Genomic DNA, 22,947 nt, shown 5'->3' on the forward strand with positions numbered 1-22,947 from the left:
AGTAAATAGATTCGATAAATTAAACTAAAAAGGTTAAATTTTTTAAGATTAAAAAACTTACGAAACTGGTACCAGATTCGTAATGATAGATTAATCATAGGCTTTATATTTAGAATAGAAATTTTGGCTAATTGTACAGGTAAAGGAGCTCCTGATAACGAACTTAAATGAAATTGTTTCACAATTTTCAATTCCAAATCAACCCAAGATGGTCGTCCCTTTTTATCAGTCCAATATAACCAAGAACACGCATAACGTATATTAACCGCCCAATAATACATTCTTAAATTAGGCAAAGTAAGACCTCCATCCTTCTTTAATTTTTGTAGATGACATTTTCCAATTCTTGGTCTTTTATTATTTCAAATAAAAGATGAAATAATAGAGTCAACCTGATCAAAAACTTCTTAGTTAGAAAATTAGGAATATTTTGAAATACATATAAAAATTTTGGTAAAAATCATCATTTTAACTGCATGAATTCGACCTGCTAATGAAAGTGTAAGTGGATTCCATCTAGAAAAAAATTGCTTCATAAAATCCACTAAGGGAACTATATTAGCTCTATAAAGGTTTCCATAATTTTTAGTGATGATAATACCTAAATGGTTTGCCCTTAATCTGCGCCAGTGACCCCTGGTTCTATTTCCCATCAGTACAGGAAACACCTTCTCCATATCTGTCCTGTGATCCCTGCTGTGGTTTCAAAATTCAACCCACAGAAAATGGATTCAGATGAATAAAAGGAGGAATATTTTTGCATCACTTCATCTCAGCATTTTACAGAATGCAATAGAAATGTTGTGACCAGATTGTTTGCAGCAAGATCCCAATGGAGCCATGAGCAGATAAAATATCTAAGCTGATATTTGCAGGACAATTCTGATCACATTAAAAGAGGTTTCTCCCAAGCTCTTTTGTTACATACAATCTCCTCACCAGACAGATGAAAAATATGCTCAGTTTAACAGTCAGGAGAGAGAGAGATGAGTCACTTCTCCCTCAGGAGCACAGTGGAATATCACTCTTGCAGTTTATGTTAATATCACTGCAGTGGGACTGAAACCTCAGAGTCAGAGGCAAGATCCAAGGCTGCTGCTTGGGGCCACATCAGTGGTGAAGGGCTGGGGGTCACCAGGGACTTTTCTGGAATTCTAGATTCAGCTATGATTGTGATGTAGATCTTCACAGGATTTGTTATTCTGATGTCAATGCAAGTCTGACATCAGTTTAAAAGCATCCATTGACTCTAGAAATCAAGAGGTCATCACAATGAAATTAAAAACCCAAATTACAATTAGTATTTTAAACGATTTACAGAACATTAATATAAAGATTAGAATGTTGCACATAATATATAGATGGAAGTTGAATTATCAAAATATATTAAAATTTAAAATTATCTTTCATTCTTTCATAATCCAAAGCAAATATCATTAATATAATAGATTATTTTGAATATTCTTCCTTTCAGGTGATAATGGTCACTGCGCGAAGTTTATCTGTGAATGTGATCGAAATGCGGCCATCTGCTTCTCGAAAGCAAAATACAACCCTGAGAATAAAGGCATCAGTCAATCTCGCTGCAAATAGGAGGTCGATCTGACCATGTGGTTATGATTTTTCTTGACTTTATCTAACAAATACTTTCCTTCCAAATTGTGTCAGCTGTTTTATTTCCAGGAACTCAAACATCCTTGAAATCCATATTAACTATGATACTATAATCAATAATCTAATTTAAATCCAACACCCCTTATCCTGTCTTACATTATTTGTGCCACTCAGAAAGATAAAGATTTTCATCACTTTAATCTTTCTCCAAATGAAATCACATACTGGTTACTTTATAAACCAAAATCTGAAAGTATCATGTCAATTTTGCCGATATTTTCACTAAAACATCAATGCTGCAGCACGTGGGAATCCCATTCAACAACCAGGAATACATTTAACTGGGATGATAATCATTCCCTCAGCCCAGGCTTTCCTTAAAGTCTCAGCTGTGGAACCTGAGGAAAAATCTGATCACATCAAGGTGATGAAAACTTTGCGATGGCCCACAACAGATGCTCAGTTGGTTCCTTACAGGGCGCCTAAACACAATAATGATTGGAAGCTGCACTTGGAAATCCAGTTGTGATTATACTCAGAGATTGTTTGCAATGTCATTGCTGGTGCCACTCATAATATTAAGGTGATGGGCATGTATCTTCTATAATCAATTAAACCTGATTTGAGAGCATTGAAACATGCCTGGCGTCTCACTCTTGTATCACACCACATGTACCACAACGAGGAAAACCAGTCAAAGGACAGGAAGCACAGGCTGGGACTTCTCCTGGAGTGTTTCCATCCCACAGGAACAACTCAGACAAAACCTTCACCTATTCCATTACCACCCCTCCCCACCCCCCACCACCCATGTGCTTATAAACAAGTAGAGCACCAAATGAATTTCCAACACTGAACCAGAAGTAAGACGGCAGTGATCACATTAATGAGGTTGTACTACAGGGTCAGAATCAGAATCAGGTTAACATCACCGGCATAGGTCATAACTTTACATCAGCAGTACAATGCCATACATGATAAATAAATATAGAGAATTAACCTGAGTGGCATTTGGTATCTATATGTCTGTTAAATACTTAAGGTAAAACAAGTAGTACAAAATACTGTAACAGAAATAACAAAGTAGTGAGTTAGTGTTCATGGGTTCAATGTCCATTGAGGAATCGGATGGCAGAGGGGAAGAAGCTGTTCCTGAATCACTGAGTGTGTGCCTTCAGGCTTCTGTATCTCCTTCCTGACAGTAACAGCATGAAGAGGGCATGTCCTGGGTGGTGGGCATCCTCAATGATGGATGCTGCCTTCTCTCAAACTAGCGGGCACAGAATTAAGACAAGAGGGGAAAGCGTTAAAGGGGACCTTAGACGTCCCTCAGCAAATGGGGTCAATTGGAAGTGGTCAGGCTGTTTAACACAATGAGTCTGGTGTCTGCCCCATTGGAGTAGGTCAAACATCAACATCTTTCCAAATTCCAGGCAGGGTGCCCTGTTCTGAAGTCAGTTCACCTTTCCCAAATTCCCATGAAGCAATTATCAGGTATTGCATTGCAAAGTCAGCAAATTTCACGACATAGGCCGGTGATATTAAACCTGATTCTGGTTGTGAAGCATCTGATGCCTGTCACCTGGTACTTTCATGGAAGAGAACAGAAGTAGGTGACTTCGAGAGCTTGTGCAAGGACTCACTCCTGTTTTAGCTTCTGACTGCTGTGGAATTGATGGTTACAAATAGAGGGAGGGAAAGGGAAAGAGAGAGAGATAGAGAAAGAGTGAGAAAGAGAGAGAGAGGGAGAGAGAGAGATATGAAGAGAGAGAGGGACAGAGAGAGACAGAGAGAAAGAGGGAAGGAGAGAGAGAGAGGGAGAGAGATGAAGAGAAAAAGAAAGAAGGGAAGGAAAGGGTGAGGGAGAGAGATACAGATAGAGAGATGAAAGAAAAGAGAAAAATAGACAGCAGGTATTCAAGGGTTATTTCTTCAGCGGTTTGATCAGGGAATGACTGCGTAGGCGTGTGGACATCAGCCAGTGAGAATATTGAAATAGTTTAAAAGGAGACAGCTTTACAGAGCGTGTGACAGAGTGGACGGAGACAGAGTAGGAAGGCTTTGGCTCAACAGGGCTTTGGCAATAATGGGTCAAGGCAATGTAGGTTGCCTGTATTGAATACAGACAGGAAGAATGTCTGTGAGGCCGGTGTTCTCTGTTTGGTGTCAGATGTGGGAAGTCCAGGAGACTCCCAGCCTCCCAGACAGCCACATCTGTGCCAGGTGCATCGAACTGCAGCTCCTTAGGGACTGCCTTAGGGAACTGGAGATGTAGCTCGATGACCTACATCTGGTCAGGGAGAATGAGGTGATACAGAGGAGCAATAGGTAGGTAGTCACACCAGAGCCTCAAGTGACAGATAAGAGGGTAACAGTCAGGAGAGGGAAGGGCAGGAGTCAGAGGCTAGAGAGTACCCCTGTGGCTGTACCCCTTGACAATAACTACTCCTGTTTGAGTACTGTTGATGGGGACAACCGACCTGGGGTAATCAACAGTGGCCATGCCTCTGGCACAGAGTCTGACCCTGTGGCTCAGAAGGGTAGGGAAAGGAAGAGGATAGCAGCAGTGATAGGGGACTCTATAGTTAGGGGGTCAGACAGGCGCTTCTGTGGATGCAGCAAAGAAGCACAGATGGCAGTTTGCCTCCCAGGTGCCAGGGTCTGAGATGTTCCTGATCGCATCCACGAAATCCTGAAGTGGGAAGGTGAACAGCCAGAAATCGTGGTACATATTGGTACCAATGACATAGGCAGGAAAAGGGAGGAGGTCCTGAAAGCAGACTACAGGGAGTTAGGAAGGGATTTGAGAAGCAGGACCACAAAGGTAGTAATCTCGGGATTACTGTCTGTGCCACGTGACAATATTCTGGCGGGGAGGTTTGCTAAGGCTATTGGTGGGAGTTTAAACTAGTATTGCTGGGGGCGTGGGAACCAAACTGAAGAGCTGGAGGAAGAGGTGGCTGGCTCACAAATAGAGAAAGCTCGGAGACAGTGTGAGAGGGATGACAGGCAGGTGATAGAGAATGGATGCAATCAGATGGACGGTTTGAGATGTGTCTATTTTAATGCAAGGAGTATTATGAACAAAGCGGATAAGTTTAGAGTGTGGATCAGTACTTGGAGCTATGATGTTGTGGCTGTAACAGAGAATAGGATGGTGCAGGGACAGGAATGGATACTTCAAGTGCCAGGCTTTAGATGTTTCTGAAAGGACAGGGAGGGAGGCAAAAGAGGTGTGGTATTGTTGATCAGAGATAGTGTCCCGGCTGCAGAAAAGGAGGAAGACATGGAGGGATTGTCTACGAGTCTCTGTGGTGGAAGTTACTAACAGGAAGAGGTTAATAACTCTACTGGGTATTTTTTATAGACCACCCAATAGTAAAACAGAAATCGCAGAGCAGATATGGAGACAGATTCTGGAAAAGTGTAATAACAGGTGTGACGAGAATACACATAAAATTAAGATGTTTGCTGGCCTAGGTTAGCATCAGTGACATCAGCAAGTGGCCTGCCACCTGCCCTCAGGGGAAGGAGAGATAAGGAACAATGGAGCAGCGTCTGGAGATGTGTAATGAAGGGACGGGGGAGAGAGAGAGGTGTCTGGAGCGGCTCCCCCCTTTGAACCTTGAACTGTTTGAAGTGATGGACAGGCGATACCCCAGCAGGGGGATAAAAAGGGACCGGTTCGCTAAGGCAGGACACACACGCCACCCGAGGTAACGAGACCCTGGAAGCGGTACACTTCTCACGAGTCGGTGGGAAGTACCAGACAACGGCCAGGGTGGAAAGGTACGATCAGCGGGAACCCGGTGTGTGTCCGCCCTTGCCTGGGTGCCAGGTTCACTGCAGAGGATCGACCGCATCTGGAGGAGGGGTCACAGTCGGTGACCTCAGGTGACATCACCAAGGACCCGCCCAAAATCTGCTTGTGAGCCATCTCGCCGGTCTGTGAGTGAAGCCGTGTCTGAATGATCAGTTGTTCCTATTCCCTCTCTCTCTCCCCCCACGTTGTCCATCGCCATGGCAACGATTACTGCGAACTGAACTACTAAACTGGACTGAACTTTGAGTCACTTTGAAATTTGGTCATTTACCCCTAGACAACGATAGAGCTTGATTGATGCTGTTATCTTAATTCTGTGCACATGTGTGTTTATCATCGCTGAACTGTTGCATTTATTATCCTTTCGATTACTGTGTTGCTTGTTTCTTTAATAAAACTTTCTTAGTTCTAGTAACCCAGACTCCAACTGAGTGATCCATTTCTGCTGGTTTGGCAACCCAGTTACGGGGTACGTAACATAAGTGGGGTTCTCGTCCGGGATTTTGAACGCTAAATTTGGGACGGAGTAAATTGATTGGGTTAAAATTCCCGAAAGAAAGAAAAGACAAACAGCAGAAATGGAGGCTGAGGAATTTATAAAGGCGCCGACCTTGGAGGCATTAGAGGATGCCAGGAAATCGGAATTGATAGCTGTGGCCAAACGGTTGAATCTTGCTAAGGTGAAGTCGACAATGAGGAGAGAGGAGATACACAGAGCTATTGTAGAGCACTATGTATCTAAAGGTGTGTTTCCCCAAGGTGAGCTGGGGGTGGTGTCTATTGAAAAACCTGCTGGAGACGCAGTACAGGTACAGCTTGAAAAACTGAGACTCGAGCACGAGTTCCGGGTACGGCAGTTAGAACACGAAGAGAAGCAGTTAGAAAGGCGGGAGAAAGAGAAAGAGAGAGAGAGACAGTTAGAGAGAGAGGAGAAAGAGAGGCAATGGGAGCGAGAAGAGAGAGGGAAACAGAGGGAAAGGGAATTTGAGCTGGAGAAGTTAAAGATAAGGGCCGAGCAGGGGCTCGTGCCGAACCAAGGTGGAGGGTTCCGGGCGACCCAGGAGGTTAGGCTGGTTCCCCCACTTGACGATACCGACGTGGATCGGTACTTTCTCCACTTCGAAAAAGTGGCTATAAGTCAGGACTGGCCGAGGGATAAGTGGGTTGTCTTACTTCAGAGTGTACTGAAAGGGAAAGCCCAACAAGCTTACTCAGCTTTGTCCGCGGAAGATGCCCAGAGGTATGAGGTGGTGAAAGAGGCCATCCTCAGGATTTATGAGTTGGTCCCGGAGGCATACCGGCAGAGGTTCCGGAATGCGAGGAAGCGGTGGGACCGCACGTATTTGGAGTTTGCCCGTGAGATGCAGACATATTGTGAGCGCTGGTGCGCCTCGAAGCGGGTAGAGGGGGATTATGACAGACTGCTACAACTGATCCTGATTGAGCAGTTTAAAGGTTGTGTCCCTGAGGGTATGAGACCCTACCTCGATGAGAAAGAGGCAGCCACGTTAGCCGCAACTGCTAAGTTAGCGGATGAGTATGCGTTGACGCATAAAATGAAGTTTGCCCCGAGTAAAGGCTACCAGAAGGGCAGTCAGGACGGCGGGGAGAGTCCGCCGGAAAAGTCAGAAAGTAAGCCGGGGACTAGTGAAAAGGATAAGGTAGACCGGGAGCAGTCTGGTAGGAAGTCTCGGAAGTTATAATTGTGGGAAAGCCGGACACTTTGCGTCCAGGTGCTCTGCCCCAAGGAAGGAGACGGGGAAAGGAAAAGCGGAAATTTGGAATGGCTGTATCGAGCTGTTAAGCGAACCGCTAGGGAAGGACAGGTCTGAAAAAGTCCAGGAAGGGCGCGAGAGGTTTATCCCGGCCGGACTGGTGTCAGTGAAGGAGGGGTTAAAACCAGTTCCAGTGCGGATCTGGAGAGACACGGGAGCGTGTCAGTCACTAATACTGAAGAGTGTATTAGAGTTTAGCTCAGAGACCCAGACTGGGGAGGTAGAGGTCAAAGGTGTTGGGGAAGGGACAGAGTCAGTCCCTTTGCACCAGATACACTTACAAAGCAACCTGGTCTCTGGACTAGTCACGATCGGGGTCCGAATTACCGATGAAAGACGTGGAAGTCTTGCTCGGTAATGACATCGCCGGGGGAATCGTGTTCCCAGTCGTGAGATTGACAGATCAGCCTGCCAGCATTGAGGCCCCGCCCATGGACTCACGGGTTCATCACGGGCCCGCGATAGTGAATTTAGCTGAAACATTTCTGCCAACCTTGTATGAGACGGGGTGTAGTGAGACAAGAGGTAGTGAGGGAGCTGGGACGGACGTAGCAATAGCCAGGAAAGAATTTGTGCAGACGCAGGAGCGAGACGAGGGTCTGATGGTTTTGGCAGAGACAGCTCTCTCTGACACAGCTTTAACAAGGGAACTAGTAGGCTATTGTGTAGCGGAGGAAGTGCTAAGGAAAAAAGGGAAATCAAGTACAGTACCCGCAGATGAGGAATGGGGGGTGATGCAAAAGAGTTATGGGGATGAGGTTTTTAACATGGCCCGCGAGGTACCCCCCGGTGGACATTTTGCGGTGCTGGAGGAAACAGTTGGTGGAATCATGAAAGAGATTTACCGGCTGCCCAGGGGGAAAAATGTTACTGATCATGACCGACGCGAACTGAGACGGTCACCGGCTCTTGATATGCTAACAAACCTAGTCGGTGTTAGCGTGGAAATCAATGAAGCTAGGGGCCCCCTGATAAGAGGAAAAAACAATTTTGAAAAGATTAGATTGGGATCGATCAGATGGGAGAAGGCTATTGTTTTGGCCAGGTCTACTGATAAGGTCTCTCCCTTAATCCCCGAACAAAGCGAATCTTTAGAAGTAATTAAACGACTCGCACCCGTGTGTTTGATTGTCCCGAGGCAATGCAAAGAACTGGGACGTTGGGTGATATCTGTTACAATAGGGCAGCCTAGTAAAGAACACTCATATATAATGAGTAATTCAGTGACTAAAGGGCTGATGAACACAGAGGTGTGTATTGGCAATTTAATACGGCTGTCTGAAGCCAGCTTGATAGTGAACCTTGAAAAAAATGAATTCGGCCACACGAGGGCCACTTACCTGGGAATTGTGGTGACACAGAGGCAGCTGGCAGTGATGCAAGCTACAGTGCAGGCTATCGCTGACCTCCCAACCCCGACAGACAAGAGGGCCCTCAGAAGGCTCTTGGAGATGGTGGGGTACTGCAGGAAGTTTTGCAATAACTCTGCGGTCAATACCCGTCCCCCTCCTACTAAGCCCTTGCGAGAGAAAACTGAGTCGGAATGGGACGACGCTTGTTATTGTGGTCCGGGACAAAACCAAATGAGAGGTTACATTGGTCGCAATTCATCAGTGTTTATGGCCACTATGAAGTTTGCTGAGTTGGAGCCTGGTCTAAGGGATTATTAATAACACGTGTAAAAGGAACAGAAAACGCGATGACTGTCTGTCAAGGTGTTGACAAGCTTCAAACTCGCTGTGTTAGCCAAATAGCTGATAAAGATGTATATTTGTGTATGTATCAAATAATGTATTCATGTTTGTAATTTTTACCTCCCGGTAAAAATCCTTAAAAGGGGGGAAGTGTGACGAGAATACACATAAAATTAAGATGTTTGCTGGCCTAGGTTAGCATCAGTGACATCAGCAAGTGGTCTGCCACCTGCCCTCAGGGGAAGGAGAGATAAGGAACAATGGAGCAGCGTCTGGAGATGTGTAATGAAGGGACGGGGGAGAGAGAGCTGTCTGGAGCGGCTCCCCCCTTTGAACCTTGAACTGTTTGAAGTGGTGGACAGGCGATGCCCCAGCAGGGGGATAAAAAGGGACCGGTTTGCTAAGGCAGGACACACACGCCACCCGAGGTAACGAGACCCTGGAAGCGGTACGCCTCTCACGAGTCGGTGGGAGTACCAGACAACGGCCAGGGTGTAAAGGTACGATCAGCGGGAACCCGGTGTGTGTCCGCCCTTGCCTGGGTGCCGGGTTCACTGCAGAGGATCGACCGCATCTGGAGGAGGGGTCACAGTCGGTGACCTCAGGTGACATCACCAAGGACCCGCCCAAAAGCTGCTTGTGAGCCATCTCGCTGGTCTGTGAGTGAAGCCGTGTCTGAATGATGAGTTGTTCCTGTTCTCTCTCTCTCTTCCCCCACGTTGTCCATCGCCATGGCAACGATTACTGCGAACTGAACTACTAAACTGGACTGAACTTTGAGTCACTTTGAAATTTGGTCATTTACCCCTAGACAACGATAGAGCTTGATTGATGCTGTTATCTTAATTCTGTGCACATGTGCGTTTATCATTGCTGAACTGTTGCATTTATTATCCTTTCGATTACTGTGTTGCTTGTTTCTTTAATAAAACTTTCTTAGTTCTAGTAACCCAGACTCCAACTGAGTGATCAATTTCTGCTGGTTTGGCAACCCAGTTACGGGGTACGTAACACAGGGTTGTCGAGGTCAGAGATTTTAATTTCCCAAATATCAATTGGCATGTCCCTAGAGCGAGGGGTTTAGATAGGGTGGAGTTTGTTTGGTGTATTCAAGAAGTTTTCTTGACACAATATGTAGATAAGCCTATGAGAGGCGAGGCTGTACTTAATCTGCATTGGGAAATAAACTGGTCAAGTGTCAGATCTCTCAGTGGGAGAGCATTTTGGAGATAGTGATCACAATTCTATCTCCTTTACCATAGCATTGGAGAGGGATAGGACAGACAAGTTAGGAAAGTTTTTAATTGGAGTAAGAGGAAATATGAGGCCATCAGATAGGAACTTGGAAGTGTTAATTGGGAACTGATGTTCTCAGGGAAATGTACGGAAGAAATGCGGCAAATGTTCAGGGGATATTTGCGTGGAGTTGTGCATAGGTACGTTCCAATGAGATAGGGAAAGGATGGTAGGGTACAAGAACCGTGGTGTACAAAGGCTGTTGTAAATCTACTCAAGAAGAAGAGCTTATGAAAGGTTCAAAAAACTAGGTAATGATAGAGATGTAGAAGATTATAAGTCAAGCAGGAAGCAGCTTAAAAATGAAATTAGGAGAGCCAGAAGGTGCCATGAGAAAGCCATAGAGGAGAGGATTAAGGAAAACCCCAGTGGAAAAGTGTGTATGGAACTGGAGGAGATAGCAGAGGTACTTGATGAGTACTTTGCTTCAGTATTCACTGCAGAAAAGGGTCTTGGTGATTGTAGGGAAGACTTACAGTGGACTGAAAAGCTTGAGCATGTAAACATTAAGAGAGAGGATGTACTGGAGCTTTTTGAAAGCATCAAGTTGGATAAGTCACTGGGACCAGACAAGATATGCCCCAGGATACTCTGGGAGGTGAGTGAGGAGATTGATGAGCCTCTGGCAATGATCTTTGCATCATCAATGGGGACGGGAGAGGTTCTGGAGGATTGGAGGGTTGCAGATGTTGTTCCATTATTCAAGAAAGGGAGTAGAGATAGCCCAGGAAATTGTAGAACAGTGAGTCTCACTTCAGTGGTTGGTAAGTCTATAGAGAAGATCCTGAGAGGCAGGATTTATGAACATGTGGAGGGGCATAATAGTGGATAGTGTGGTGTGTGTGTGTGTGTTTGAGTGTGTGTATGGTTGTGTGTGTGTGTTTGTGTGTTTGTAGGACAGTGTCTCTGTGTTCATGACTGTTTGCATTTGTGTCTTTGTGTGCATGTGTGAGAGTATGTTCTTTACGAGTGTGTGTGACTGATCAAAATAGGATTACGGCTGGTCTCACTGATTGACACACAGACACTGAATACAGAACAAGACGGTGATGTTTTGGAATTGTCACGACACGAACTCTCGATAATTGGTATCACAATATGGCGAGGATGTGGTGACATCTCTGAAAATGAGACGAGTCACTGTGGGACTTGCCCTGTGAGTTGCATGAGGAGGTTTCAGAACCAGAGATTGGAAAATGATAAAACATGAAGACCATTCAGTTTTGTTTGATTTGGGGTGTCTGGATGTGTCTGCAGGATTAATAACCTCCAGCATTCCTACAGATTTCAGACGTTAAGATATGTGTCTGAGCCACAGCCATTTTGCATTCTTCTTTTTCTTTGACGACCTTGTTTCAATTCACTGAAAAGTTAAGCTTTTAACAGTCTTCCATCATGTAGAATGATTCCTGGTGTAAAGCACCTGCATGTCTTTTGACCTTCTCCCCACATCATAAGAACAATATTTTTTTTAGTCAGTTATCTATACTAATCAATTCAGAGGAATTGATCTGAATTCCATTCCAGTCACGCACAGCTCCATATAAACAGTTCCCCATACATACTGGATATGAATACAATGCAAATCCCTAATTCTTCTGAAGAAGATCTAGAATCTCATTCCATGCAAATATACACACCTGCTCATCTTTATCTCACCGAACATGAATGAATAGTTCTGACCAATAACAATCGGAATTTGTACTGAAACAACCCAAGTTGAAGCACTGGGTTTTTTGGCTGACTTGTGAGAAAATGTTGATTTACAATGGGATGAAATGTGGGTGAAGGTGGGAGTTGTCGGGGTGTTGGGTTGGTGTTTGAGGTATTGGGTTGAACAGGTCATAAGCTATATTTCCTGCTTCATCTCAACTCCTGAGCACAATGTGAACCTCGACCAAATGGGGTCAAACTTATAAGACGAAAATTGTCACTGAATGGCAGCTGTAGTGATGATGCAGCCTCATTTTCTGTGCCCTAAAGATTAAGGAACTTTCAGGTGTGAACGGGAAGAGTCATGGAGGGATGGAGAGGGAGGTGATGCTCTTCCTGGGGATTGGTGACTATGGTGGTGACCCCATCAATAAAAGAACCCCTCTCACCCTCCTTCCTCCAGCTCCACTTTCCAGAGAGAGTTTGGGGACAGGTCCAACAAATATCACCCACTGAAACCTAAATTGCCCCCAACTCAGCACGTGCCCGAAACTGACTGTTCAAAACTTGACCCTTGCAACTTTATTGTCAAATTGAGGGAGGGTATCACAAAGGGGCAGTTTTACAGCCCTGTTTGGGCATAAAGACACCCACAGGGCACCAGTCTACACATCAGTTTAACAGAGCATTAAGCATCCAAATGTGTGACCACACACACTCCACACCCTAGGACACGGAGAGGCAGAAACAAAACCATGTCAGGAGTGAACGTGATGATATCGGGTATACCCATTTTATTGTCCGAAACAAGCCAAGATCTTAAGTCTTGTACGTAGCTATTAAATTTCAAAGTTCAAAGTATATATATGCACTATATACAAGCTTGAGATTCATTTTCTTGCGGGCATACTCAGAAAATCCAACAACCACAATAGAATGAATGAGGGACTTCATCAAGTCCTTCGCTCACATCCACTGTGATGAAGTGTTTTGAGAGGTTGACCATGACATCTGACATATATACTGTACGACGTACGTCCGTGATATTAAACCTGATTCTGATTCAAGAACTGCGAAGGCACACTGGAAACAACCCAAATCATACTGGAGTTGCACCAAAGAAGAGCAATTCATTGCTGACTGTGAGATCCCAGAGAAAGAATTGTTTCTCCTGTCGTCACTGAAGACGGCTGTAGTAAGGAAACTGGATTTGCCTAAATGAGCACGGTTTACTCCCAGGTAGACAAGATGGCCGGAGTGGAAACCAAATAACAACATCTGTGTCCCTGCTAACCTAGTGCAGTCCCATCAGGAACCATAGAGAGTGTAGCCACATGATTCAACCTTTTCCCAGTCCCACACGCAGTGTTGGGGCACCAGACCATCCACTAACGATGAATGTTCACTTTGTCCCTCTGATTCTCCATTGCTGATGACGAATGGGGAATACAGTCTGAAGGATCAGGCAGACCAGGCCAGGAGAAGACCAGGGAAGTGAAGACATTATGTTGACCAAGGTGGCACAAGGAACAACAGGAGAAATATTCTGATGTGAGACACAACTCTGCTGATACTTGAAGCAGTCCATCTACGTGATCGGAATGAACTTCCCCATCCTGGATGGGAGAGCTGACTGATGCTCTGGAACCTATTCAATGTTTCTGATCTGGATCACCGTAGACTGACACTCTGAGTCCTGATGGATCATTCACCCACTTTCTAGCAATTCAGAACATGAAAAAAGTGGTCAAGATGGCGCCAGCGTACAAGGTTCCTATAGTCGACATCTTCCAGATGGCAAGCAAAAAGCTTTTTTATTTCTTTTACGTATGTTTTCACCTTAAAAACGTTTCTGGAGGGATAGAGCCTGCAATTTACAGCCTTCAGCACCGATGATCCTACTCCGGGATGTCCCACATCTTCCCCATCACAGTCTCAGCCATTCCCTCAGCAGATTCTGGATCAGAGCCGAGCATCCCTCCACCAGGCAGATACTCCGGTGACCCTAATGGCTGCAGGAAGTTTATGACCCAGTGTGAGCTGACTTTCCAAGCCCAGCCAAGTCGGTTCAGTGATGATGTGCGTACGTGGTGAATCACTCGGACTCCATTCACCTGTTCAATGCTCTGTGAGAACAAGGTTCCCCCTACAGCTCAGTCCTTCCACCAACTTGTGGTTGAGTTCAAGAGAGCGTTTGGTCTTCCGGTGCAGGGTTAGGAGGCAGCTCACCGAATGGTAGGGCACAGAAGAGTGCGGTGGAGCAAAGGGATCCATAATTCATTGAAAGTGGCCTCATTGAAAGTGGAGAATGGACGGGAAAGCACAGAGGAACATCTGGAGAAATTTCTGAAACGCCCGTTCGCTGCTGTCTTTACTGTGCGGTCAGGAATCTTTCGGAGGCTAGGCCTCAATATCCCTGTCCTTGCCTGCTTTTGGCGACCTGGCGACCGAGAAGGAGGTCGAATCGTTTGGACAGAGATGGTGCTCAGTACTCAGTGTCGGAGAGCTGATCGGAGCTCGAAATTTTCGGATGACTCAGAGTCGGACCGTGGTCGGGCATGGAAGGGAGAGTTTTTCTTCCTTCTCCCCTCTGCGTGAGATGTGGGACATTTGGGAGACTTTGAACTTTACTGTGCTCATGGACATCTCATCAAGTTATGTTATTATTGCACTGTTTGTAACTATATGTTATAATTACGTGGTTTTGTCAGTTTTTTTCAGTCTTGGTTTGTCCTGTGTTTTGTGATATTACACCGGAGGAAATAATGTATCATTTCTTAATGCATGCATTACTAAATGACAATAAAAGAGGGCTACATGTCTTCATAAGCAATCATCATAAAATGGATACACCCAGTATCATCACATACATGTACTGCCTGTGACTGTGTCCTAGCATACAGAGTGTGGGTGGTCACACATGAGATCGCTCAGAACTATGTTAGATTAATGTGAAGAATGAGGCCCCAAGGGTCTATTTATGCCCCTGAGGGTCTGCACAGCAGCACCAATGTAAAATCATCCCTCGCTGTAGCAATGAAGTTGGAAAGGGCACAGTGTGTTCAGTATCTGCCGAGAGTGTGCAGAAATTAATGCATTTTGTTTTTCAGTACAGGGGGTTCTGTTGATTCAGTCCCCAAACACTCTCTGGAAAGTGGAGCTGGAGGAAGGAGGGTGGGAGGGGTTCTTTTATTGACTGGGGACACCACCATAGTCACCAATCCCCAGGAAGAGCACCACCTCATGGAAATCACAGGGCAAGTCCCACAGCGACTTGTCTCATTTTCAGAGGTGGTCACCATATCCTCTCCATACTCTCATACCAATTATCGAGAGTTCGTGCCATGACAATTCCAGCCCATCACCCCTGTCGTGGACTCTGTTTAGTGTCTATGTTTCAATCAGTGAGACCCATCATGATCACATTTGGGTTAGTTATGCACACTCAAAATAGAACACCGTCTCTCACACACACACACAAACACACACACACACACACACACACACACACACACACACACGTATATTGACACACACTCAAACACATACGTGGACACATACACACACATACATGTAAATTAACACATGTGGACACACAGTCGTGGACACGCACACACACATACACATGTAAATTCACACACACACACTGAGAAGAGTCGGAAGCAGTCAGGATTGGCTCTGTCTCTCCAGCTCAGTCAAATAGAGACCAGCTGTATCAACATGAGAGTTTGTCTTTATCTTATCCATGTTATCAGCTCCCGATATATAATCCAGGGACTGAAACTCACAAGTGTGATTTCCAGGACAGGGAAGAGCAAACGACAATGTTGGGCCTGTTTGTCCTGCTTCTGCTCTCAGGTAAGGAGACTCTCCTCGAGTGAGCCTTACTTTGATGTTGGTTGCTTCATGTTCTAACCTGTTTGTGTCTGTCTGTTCCTCTCTCTCCTGATGTAGCTGGTGCTGGGAGCACTTCCATTCAGTTCAGGAACCTCATTCAGTTCGGTGGAATGATTAACTGTGCCAACCCAAGCATCACTTCACCACTGCAATTCAATAACTACGGCTGTTACTGTGGACCTGGTGGATCTGGGACACCAGTGGATGACCTTGACCGGTAGGTGGACAGACGATCTCTACAGAGCCAGTTACCATCCATTGGAGTCCAGGGACAGAGAAATGTTCTCATTCATTGTCAGAGGCAGCAGGACTAAATCTTCACTGAAGCTTCAAAATACCCCATTAAATCTCCCAATGTGAAATATGTTTCTGATGGTGGTAGTGAGTGACAATTGATGTCATGGGGTTCGCAGCCAGGTTATGGTGCCTGCTGTGGCCACACAAATACTGGCTGTGTGTCCTGGAAATAATCAGAGAGGGCAATTGCTGAAGGTATATCTCACAATCTGCTTTTTGCTGTAGTTGTCAGTACTCCGACTGGAGTTAAGTTTCCGTTGGTGCAGATATGGCCGTGTATTAATTTTCTGCTTGGTGTCACTTTCAGTCCTGAAATTGGCTCCATTGAGTTGGTAATGCGGTCTCTGTTGAAGAATTTTTTGCACCGTGGTTTTAGCAAGTTGATTTGCTGGAGCCTCTCCAGTGGTGGTTTCTGAGATGTGAGCAGTGATCAGGATATGCCGTCTGTCCTGCAGTGATCACGAGAGACAGATCACAGATTGGTGCAGCTGGGGCTGAAGGTTTCCTGCTGAGGGTGGGGGAGGACAATGACACTTGCTAGGGCTGGGAGACACTCAGTGCCTGTTGACTTCAGAGCCCCAGTGATGGTACAGAGGGTAGTGCTGGGTTTGCAGTGCCACCGGTCTGTACTGGAGTTCAGGACTGTGTAGTGGAACACACCGAGGACAGAGCAGCTGCTCCTAGGGAGGATTCTGTCCTTCTGGAGGATTGAACAGGGGATTCAATCATGGCAGCACAAGAGAGAACCATGACCCAGTAGCTACCTTAGTAAGGGAGCGAGGAAGGGAAGGAGAGAGGGCAACCAGCTGGTCGATCCGTCTGTTGCTTGTTGTTGGGTGTTGAACACACACAATCCATAGAAAAAGGGAAAAAATAAGCATTGGTCACCTTCTCAGGTCTATTGTGGTCATGTCACTTGGAGGAATTCTTTTCCACATTCCTGCCTGAGTCCCCACAGATCCTGATTCCACATCCCACTGTGAAGCTCCTCCCCAACTCCCTGGTACGATATGAGCCTGCTCAGTTACCCTCAGCTCAGATCACCTCCTGACTCTTAGCTCTACATGGGAAGTGTCTGACACTGGAGGCTGCTGTAACAGTGTTCTGTTAACTCTAGTCCATGAGTTTTCTACTAAACGTTATCTGTGATTTTACAGGTGCTGCCAGACCCATGACAACTGTTATGGTGATGCTGAGAATAAAGAGAAGTGCAGAACTGTCCTTTCACCCAAAATGGTATATTACCACTGGAGCTGCTCAAAGGGGAAAATCGAATGTGATAGTGAGTATGATCAGAGAGTGCCTCATTGTCTAATTTTTACCTCTGCTTCCATGGTCAGCAACTTTTGTCCATCCCTCATCGTCTTTGTGAAGGTGCTGGTGAGCTGCCATCTTGAACCACTGGAGTTGCCCTGGTGATGGTTCTCCCACAATGCTCTTGTGCTGAAGCTCCAGCATTCAGACCCAGTGATGATGGAGGAACGGGTTATGTTCCATGTCTGGATGGTAAAAGTTTTTTCTCCCAATTCCCCCCTCCCCATTACAACGAAAATACATAACCTTAAGATAAGAAAGACCAGCAAAGAAAAAAATGTTGATACTTAATCATTGAAAATAAACTAAGGGAATGCGAAAACAGTCTCCAAAGACGTCAGAGCAATACTATAAACCAAAGAGTTTAATCTCTAAAAAGAGAAAAGCAGCGCCATCATTCTTTAACTTACTACCTTATTTAACAAAAGAACCAAAGCTAATTATCTATTACTAAACACACCGCAATATAAGAAAAAAGCCTATATAAACTGTAAGCAAACTATCACTTAATTAATAAAGAAAAAGAAAAATAGAAACAGATAATCAAACCAGTTCACAATCTATCCGCTGTATTAATACACTCCGTATACTAAACAGTCTTTAAAAAAAGTCATTCTTTAGTCAAACCAGGAAGATCACCTCTTCTTTAAGTAATATCAAAGGATATCTTCAGTTTACCGAAATCTTCAAAGCCTGTTTTCTTTCAGAAAATTATTCAGAAACTCGAATATCCTTCATACATCAGCCGATTCCACAATAGAGTTGACAAAATCCGATGCCACTTGGGGATCCAAGAAGACACGAGGGGTAGAATCTTTAGGAAATAACTTTAATCTCGCTGGGTATCTCAGGGATGGAAAGAGTCTTTTTTCGTGAGCGATCTTCATGACCGATATCAATTTGATCCGTTGTTCCATAACTTCCCATGGATAATCTTCATAAAAACGGATCTCGGAACCGTTAAATTTTAAAACTTTCTGTTTTCTTTCACATTTTATGATTTGGTCTTTAACTTTAAAGCGAAGAATGTTGACTAAAATTGGTCGAGCTTTATCTGACGAAGTGAAAATTCTGTGAGCTCTTTCAATATCGGGAGGCTGAGATAGAATATCCGGGAACAGGGATTGAAACAGGTTGGCAAAATAATCCAATAAATTCCCATTCTCGAAGCCTTCTTCAAGACCCACAATACGAATGTTATTCCTACGCAACCTTACGTCTAAATGGACAATTTTACGTTGAGCCTGTTCCAATCGGGTTGAAATATCTGCAATCTGATGTTTCGATTCTTTAAACTCAGTATTCAAGGAAACAATATTTTCCTCAATAGTCTGTAAACTCAGTCGGAACGACTTCAACTCAGAAGTGTTATTGTCTATTTCCTTGTCGAGACCCATCAACGCACGTTCCAAACGCTCAGCCCAGACAGGCATATCTTCTGATTTCATATCTTCTGATTTTACATTCGAAGTTTTTCCCTTTCCATTGCTGGGTTCAAAAAGCTGTTTTCCGCTTCTTAAAGGATACGACATGATGAGAGCTATTTCCCGCCAAGATCCAGAAAATAAAAGTTGAATAATTCAAAGTTTAGACTGGGGAAAAGGAGGGATTAAAGGCAGCCACAAAATTTATGTATTACTCCATTGAGCTGCAGGCGGAAGTCCCACGGTAGGGTATTTTAACAGACTCCTGGATAGATACATGGAGCTTAGAAAAATAGAGGGCTATGAGTAACTCTAGGTAATATTTAAGGTAAGGACATGTTCTGCAGAGATTTATGGGCGAGGGCCTGTATTGTGCTGTAGGGTTTCTATGTTTCTATGTTTCTATGTTCTCTGTAGCTGCATCAATATGTAGTGACCTGGTTAAGTCCTCAGAGATATTGACACCCAGGAACTTGAAATTGCCCATTCTCTCCACTCCTGATAGATACAGAAATAAACTGAATGGCAGTAATTACACATATGTTTATTAAATAGTTAAATTAAATACATAGTACAAAAAAAGGAAATAAAAAAGTAATGGGGTAGTGTTCATAAGTTTAATGTCCATTTAGAAATCAGATGGCAGAGAGAAAGAAGCTGGTCTTGACGTGTGTGCCTTCAAGCTTCTGTACCTCCTTCCTGACGGTAACAATGAGAAGAGGGCATGTACTGGGTGGTGAGGGTCCTTAATACTGGACAACTCCTTCCTGAGGCAGCTTATGGGACATAAAGGGTAAGCAATCCAAGGAAGACTATACACCTGAGAATTATCAGAGGCATAGATAAAATAAACAATCGCAGCCCTTTTCCAAGGCAGCAAAGTCTAAAACTAGAGGTCGAGGTTTAACGTGGGAGTAGAAAAAGATTTAAAAGGAACAACTTGTTCACACAGAGGCTGCTGGGTATGTAGAAGGTGCAAAGCAGATGGGAACAATTACAATATTTCAAAGATAGTTGGAAAGCTTCAGAGGGATCTGGGCCAAGTTCAGGCAGACGGGATAGCATAGAAAGACAGTGGGTCAGCATGGATGAGTTGGGCCGAAGAGCCTGGCTCAGAGCTGCAAAACCTTTACGACTCTATGAACGTGAAAGATGGCTGAATTACGCTCCTTATTTGAAGATGGTTATTGTCTGACACGTGTGTGTTGTCACTGTTACTCACCAGCTAGTGGTCAGGGCCCAGATATTGCTGGATCATATGCAGAGAGCAAATTATGAACTGAGCATTATTGATGAGTAAGTACCGTCTGGGAGCACTGACACCATCAAAAATCATTTGAAATAGTAGATTGAGTAAATATTTGCCCTGAAAGCCTGCTGCACTATTTGTCAAGATATAGGTTTATCTTCTTGCTCAACAATTTTTCCTGACTTATTTCAATATTCCCAGATTCCTCCAATTTATCAATTTCAATCAGCTTCAGTTTTGAGTGAATTCATGACATCCACAGCCCTCTGGCACAGGATCTTCCCCCAGTTTGAATCCTCAATGGTTTGCCCTTAATCTGCGCCAGTGACCCCTGATTCTATTTCCCATCACTACAGGAAACACCTTCTCCATATCTGTCCTGTGATCCCTGCTGTGGTTTCAAAATTCAACCCACAGAAAATGGATTCAGATGAATAAAAGGAGGAATATTTTTGCATCACTTCATCTCAGCATTTTACAGAATTCAATAGAAATGTTGTGACCAGTTTGTTTGCAGCAAGATCCCAATGGAGCCATGACCAGATAAAATATCTAAGCTGATATTTGCAAGACAATTCTGATCACATTAAAAGAGGTTTCTCCCAAGCTCTTTTGTTACATACAATCTCCTCACCAGACAGATGAAAAATATGCTCAGTTTAACAGTCAGGAGAGAGAGAGAGATGGGTCACTTCTCCCTCAGGAGCACAGTGGAATATCACTCTTCCAGTTTGTGTTAATGTCACTGCAGTGGGACTGAAACCTCAGAGTCAGAGGCAAGATCCAAGGCTGCTGCTTGGGGCCACATCAGTGGTGAAGGGCTGGGGGTCACCAGGGACTTTTCTAGAATTCTAGATTCAGCTATGATAGTGGTGTAGATCTTCACAGGATTTGTTATTCTGATGTCAATGCATGTCTCACATCAGTTTAAAAGGATCCATTGACTCTAGAACTGATGAGGTCATCACAATGAAAGTAAAAACCCAAATTACAATTAGTATTTTAAACGATTTACAGAACATTTATATAAAGATTAGAATGTTGCACATAATATATAGATGGAAGTTGAATTATCAAAATATATTAAAATTTAAAATTATCTTTCATTCTTTCATAATCCAAGGCAAATACTGTATCATTAGTATAATGGATTATTTTCAATATGCTTCCTTTCAGGTGGTAATTATCACTGCGCGAAGTTTATCTGTGAATGTGATCGAAAGGCGTCCATCTGCTTCTCGAAAGCAAAATACAACCCTAAGAATAAAGGCATCAGTCAATCTCGGTGCAAATAGGAGGTCGATCTGACCATGTGGTTATGATTTTTCTTGACTTTATCCAACGAATACTTTCCTTCCAAATTGTGTCATCTGTTTTATTTCCAGGAACTCAAACATCTTTGAACTCCATATTAACTATGTTACTATAATCAATAATCTGATTTAAATCCAACACCCCTTATCCTGTCTTACATTATTTGTGCCACTCAGAAAGATAAAGATTTTCATCACTTTAATCTTTCTCGCAATGAAAGCACATACTGGTTACTTTATAAACCAAAATCTGAAAGTATCATGTCCATTTTGCCGATATTTTCACTAAAACAAATCCCATTCAACAACCAGGAATAAATTTAACTGGGATGATAATCATTCCCGCAGCCCAGGCTTTCCTTAAAGCCTCAGCTGTGGAACCTGAGGAAAAATCTGATCACATCAAGGTGATGAAAACTTTGCGATGGCCCACAACAGATGCTCAGTTGGTTCCTTACAGGGCGTCTAAACACAATAATGATTGGAAGCTGCACTTGGAAATACAGTTGTGATTATACTCGGAGATTGTTTGCAATGACGTTGCTGGTGCCACTCATGATATTAAGGTGATGGGCATGTATCTTCTATAATCAATTAAACCTGATTTGAGAGCATTGAAACATGCCTGGCGTCTCACTCTTGTATCACACCACATGTACCACAACGAGGAAAACCAGTCAAAGGACGGGAAGCACAGGCTGGGACTTCTCCTGGAGTGTTTCCATCCCACAGGAACAACTCAGACAAAACCTTCACCTATTCCATTACCACCCCTCCCCACTCCCCACCACCCATGTGCTTATAAACAAGTAGAGCACCAAATGAATTTCCAACACTGAACCAGAAGTAAGACGGCAGTGATCACCTTAATGAGGTTGTACTACAGGGTCAGAATCAGAATCAGGTTAACATCACCGGCATATGTCGTAACTTTACGTCAGCAGTACAATGCCATACATGATAAATAAATATAGAGAATTAACCTGAGTGGCATTTGGTATCTATATGTCTGTTAAATAGTTAAGGTAAAACAAGTAGTATAAAATACTGTAACAGAAATAACAAAGTAGTGAGTTAGTGTTCATGGGTTCAATGTCCATTGAGGAATCGGATGGCAGAGGGGAAGAAGCTGTTCCTGAATCACTGAGTGTGTGCCTTCAGGCTTCTGTATCTCCTTCCTGACAGTAATAGCATGAAGAGGGCATGTCCTGGGTGGTGGGCATCCTCAATGATGGATGCTGCCTTCTCTCAAACTAGCGGGCACAGAATTAAGACAAGAGGGGAAAGCGTTAAAGGGGACCTTAGACGTCCCTCAGCAAATGGGGTCAATTGGAAGTGGCCAGGCTGTTTAACACAATGAGTCTGGTGTCTGCCCCATTGGAGTAGGTCAAACATCAACATCTTTCCAAATTCCAGGCAGGGTGCCCTGTTCTGAAGTCAGTTCACCATTCCCAAATTCCCATTAAGCAATTATCAGGTATTGCATTGCAAGGTTAGCAAATTTCACGACATAGGCCGGTGATATTAAACCTGATTCTGGTTGTGAAGCATCTGATGCCTGTCACCTGGTACTTTCATGGAAGAGAACAGAAGTAGGT

General features: G+C 44.1%; 1 protein-coding gene across 1 annotated transcript; it reads left to right on the forward strand.

Annotated features, from left to right (window-relative positions):
• The first annotated feature begins 15,669 nt into the window (after positions 1-15,669).
• LOC134338328 (basic phospholipase A2 acanthin-2-like) lies at positions 15,670-21,953 on the forward strand. Its single transcript, XM_063034082.1, has 4 exons — positions 15,670-15,713; positions 15,810-15,969; positions 17,207-17,331; positions 21,213-21,953. Exons 1-4 carry the CDS (start codon positions 15,680-15,682, stop codon positions 21,329-21,331), a joined length of 438 nt encoding a protein of 145 aa, XP_062890152.1. The 5' UTR covers positions 15,670-15,679; the 3' UTR covers positions 21,332-21,953.
• The last annotated feature ends 994 nt before the right edge of the window (positions 21,954-22,947 follow it).

This window comes from Mobula hypostoma, chromosome 27, assembly GCF_963921235.1.
Source record: "Mobula hypostoma chromosome 27, sMobHyp1.1, whole genome shotgun sequence".
In the NCBI taxonomy this organism is placed as follows: Eukaryota; Metazoa; Chordata; class Chondrichthyes; order Myliobatiformes; family Myliobatidae; genus Mobula; species Mobula hypostoma.

Excerpts from the sequence above, each read along its gene's own strand:
- LOC134338328 (XM_063034082.1), top strand. The coding sequence starts at position 15,680 with ATGTTGGGCCTGTTTGTCCTGCTTCTGCTCTCAG. Across the intron at positions 15,714-15,809 it reads TGTCCTGCTTCTGCTCTCAG|CTGGTGCTGGGAGCACTTCC; the intron begins GTAAGGAGACTC and ends CTCCTGATGTAG. Across the intron at positions 15,970-17,206 it reads CCAGTGGATGACCTTGACCG|GTGCTGCCAGACCCATGACA; the intron begins GTAGGTGGACAG and ends GTGATTTTACAG.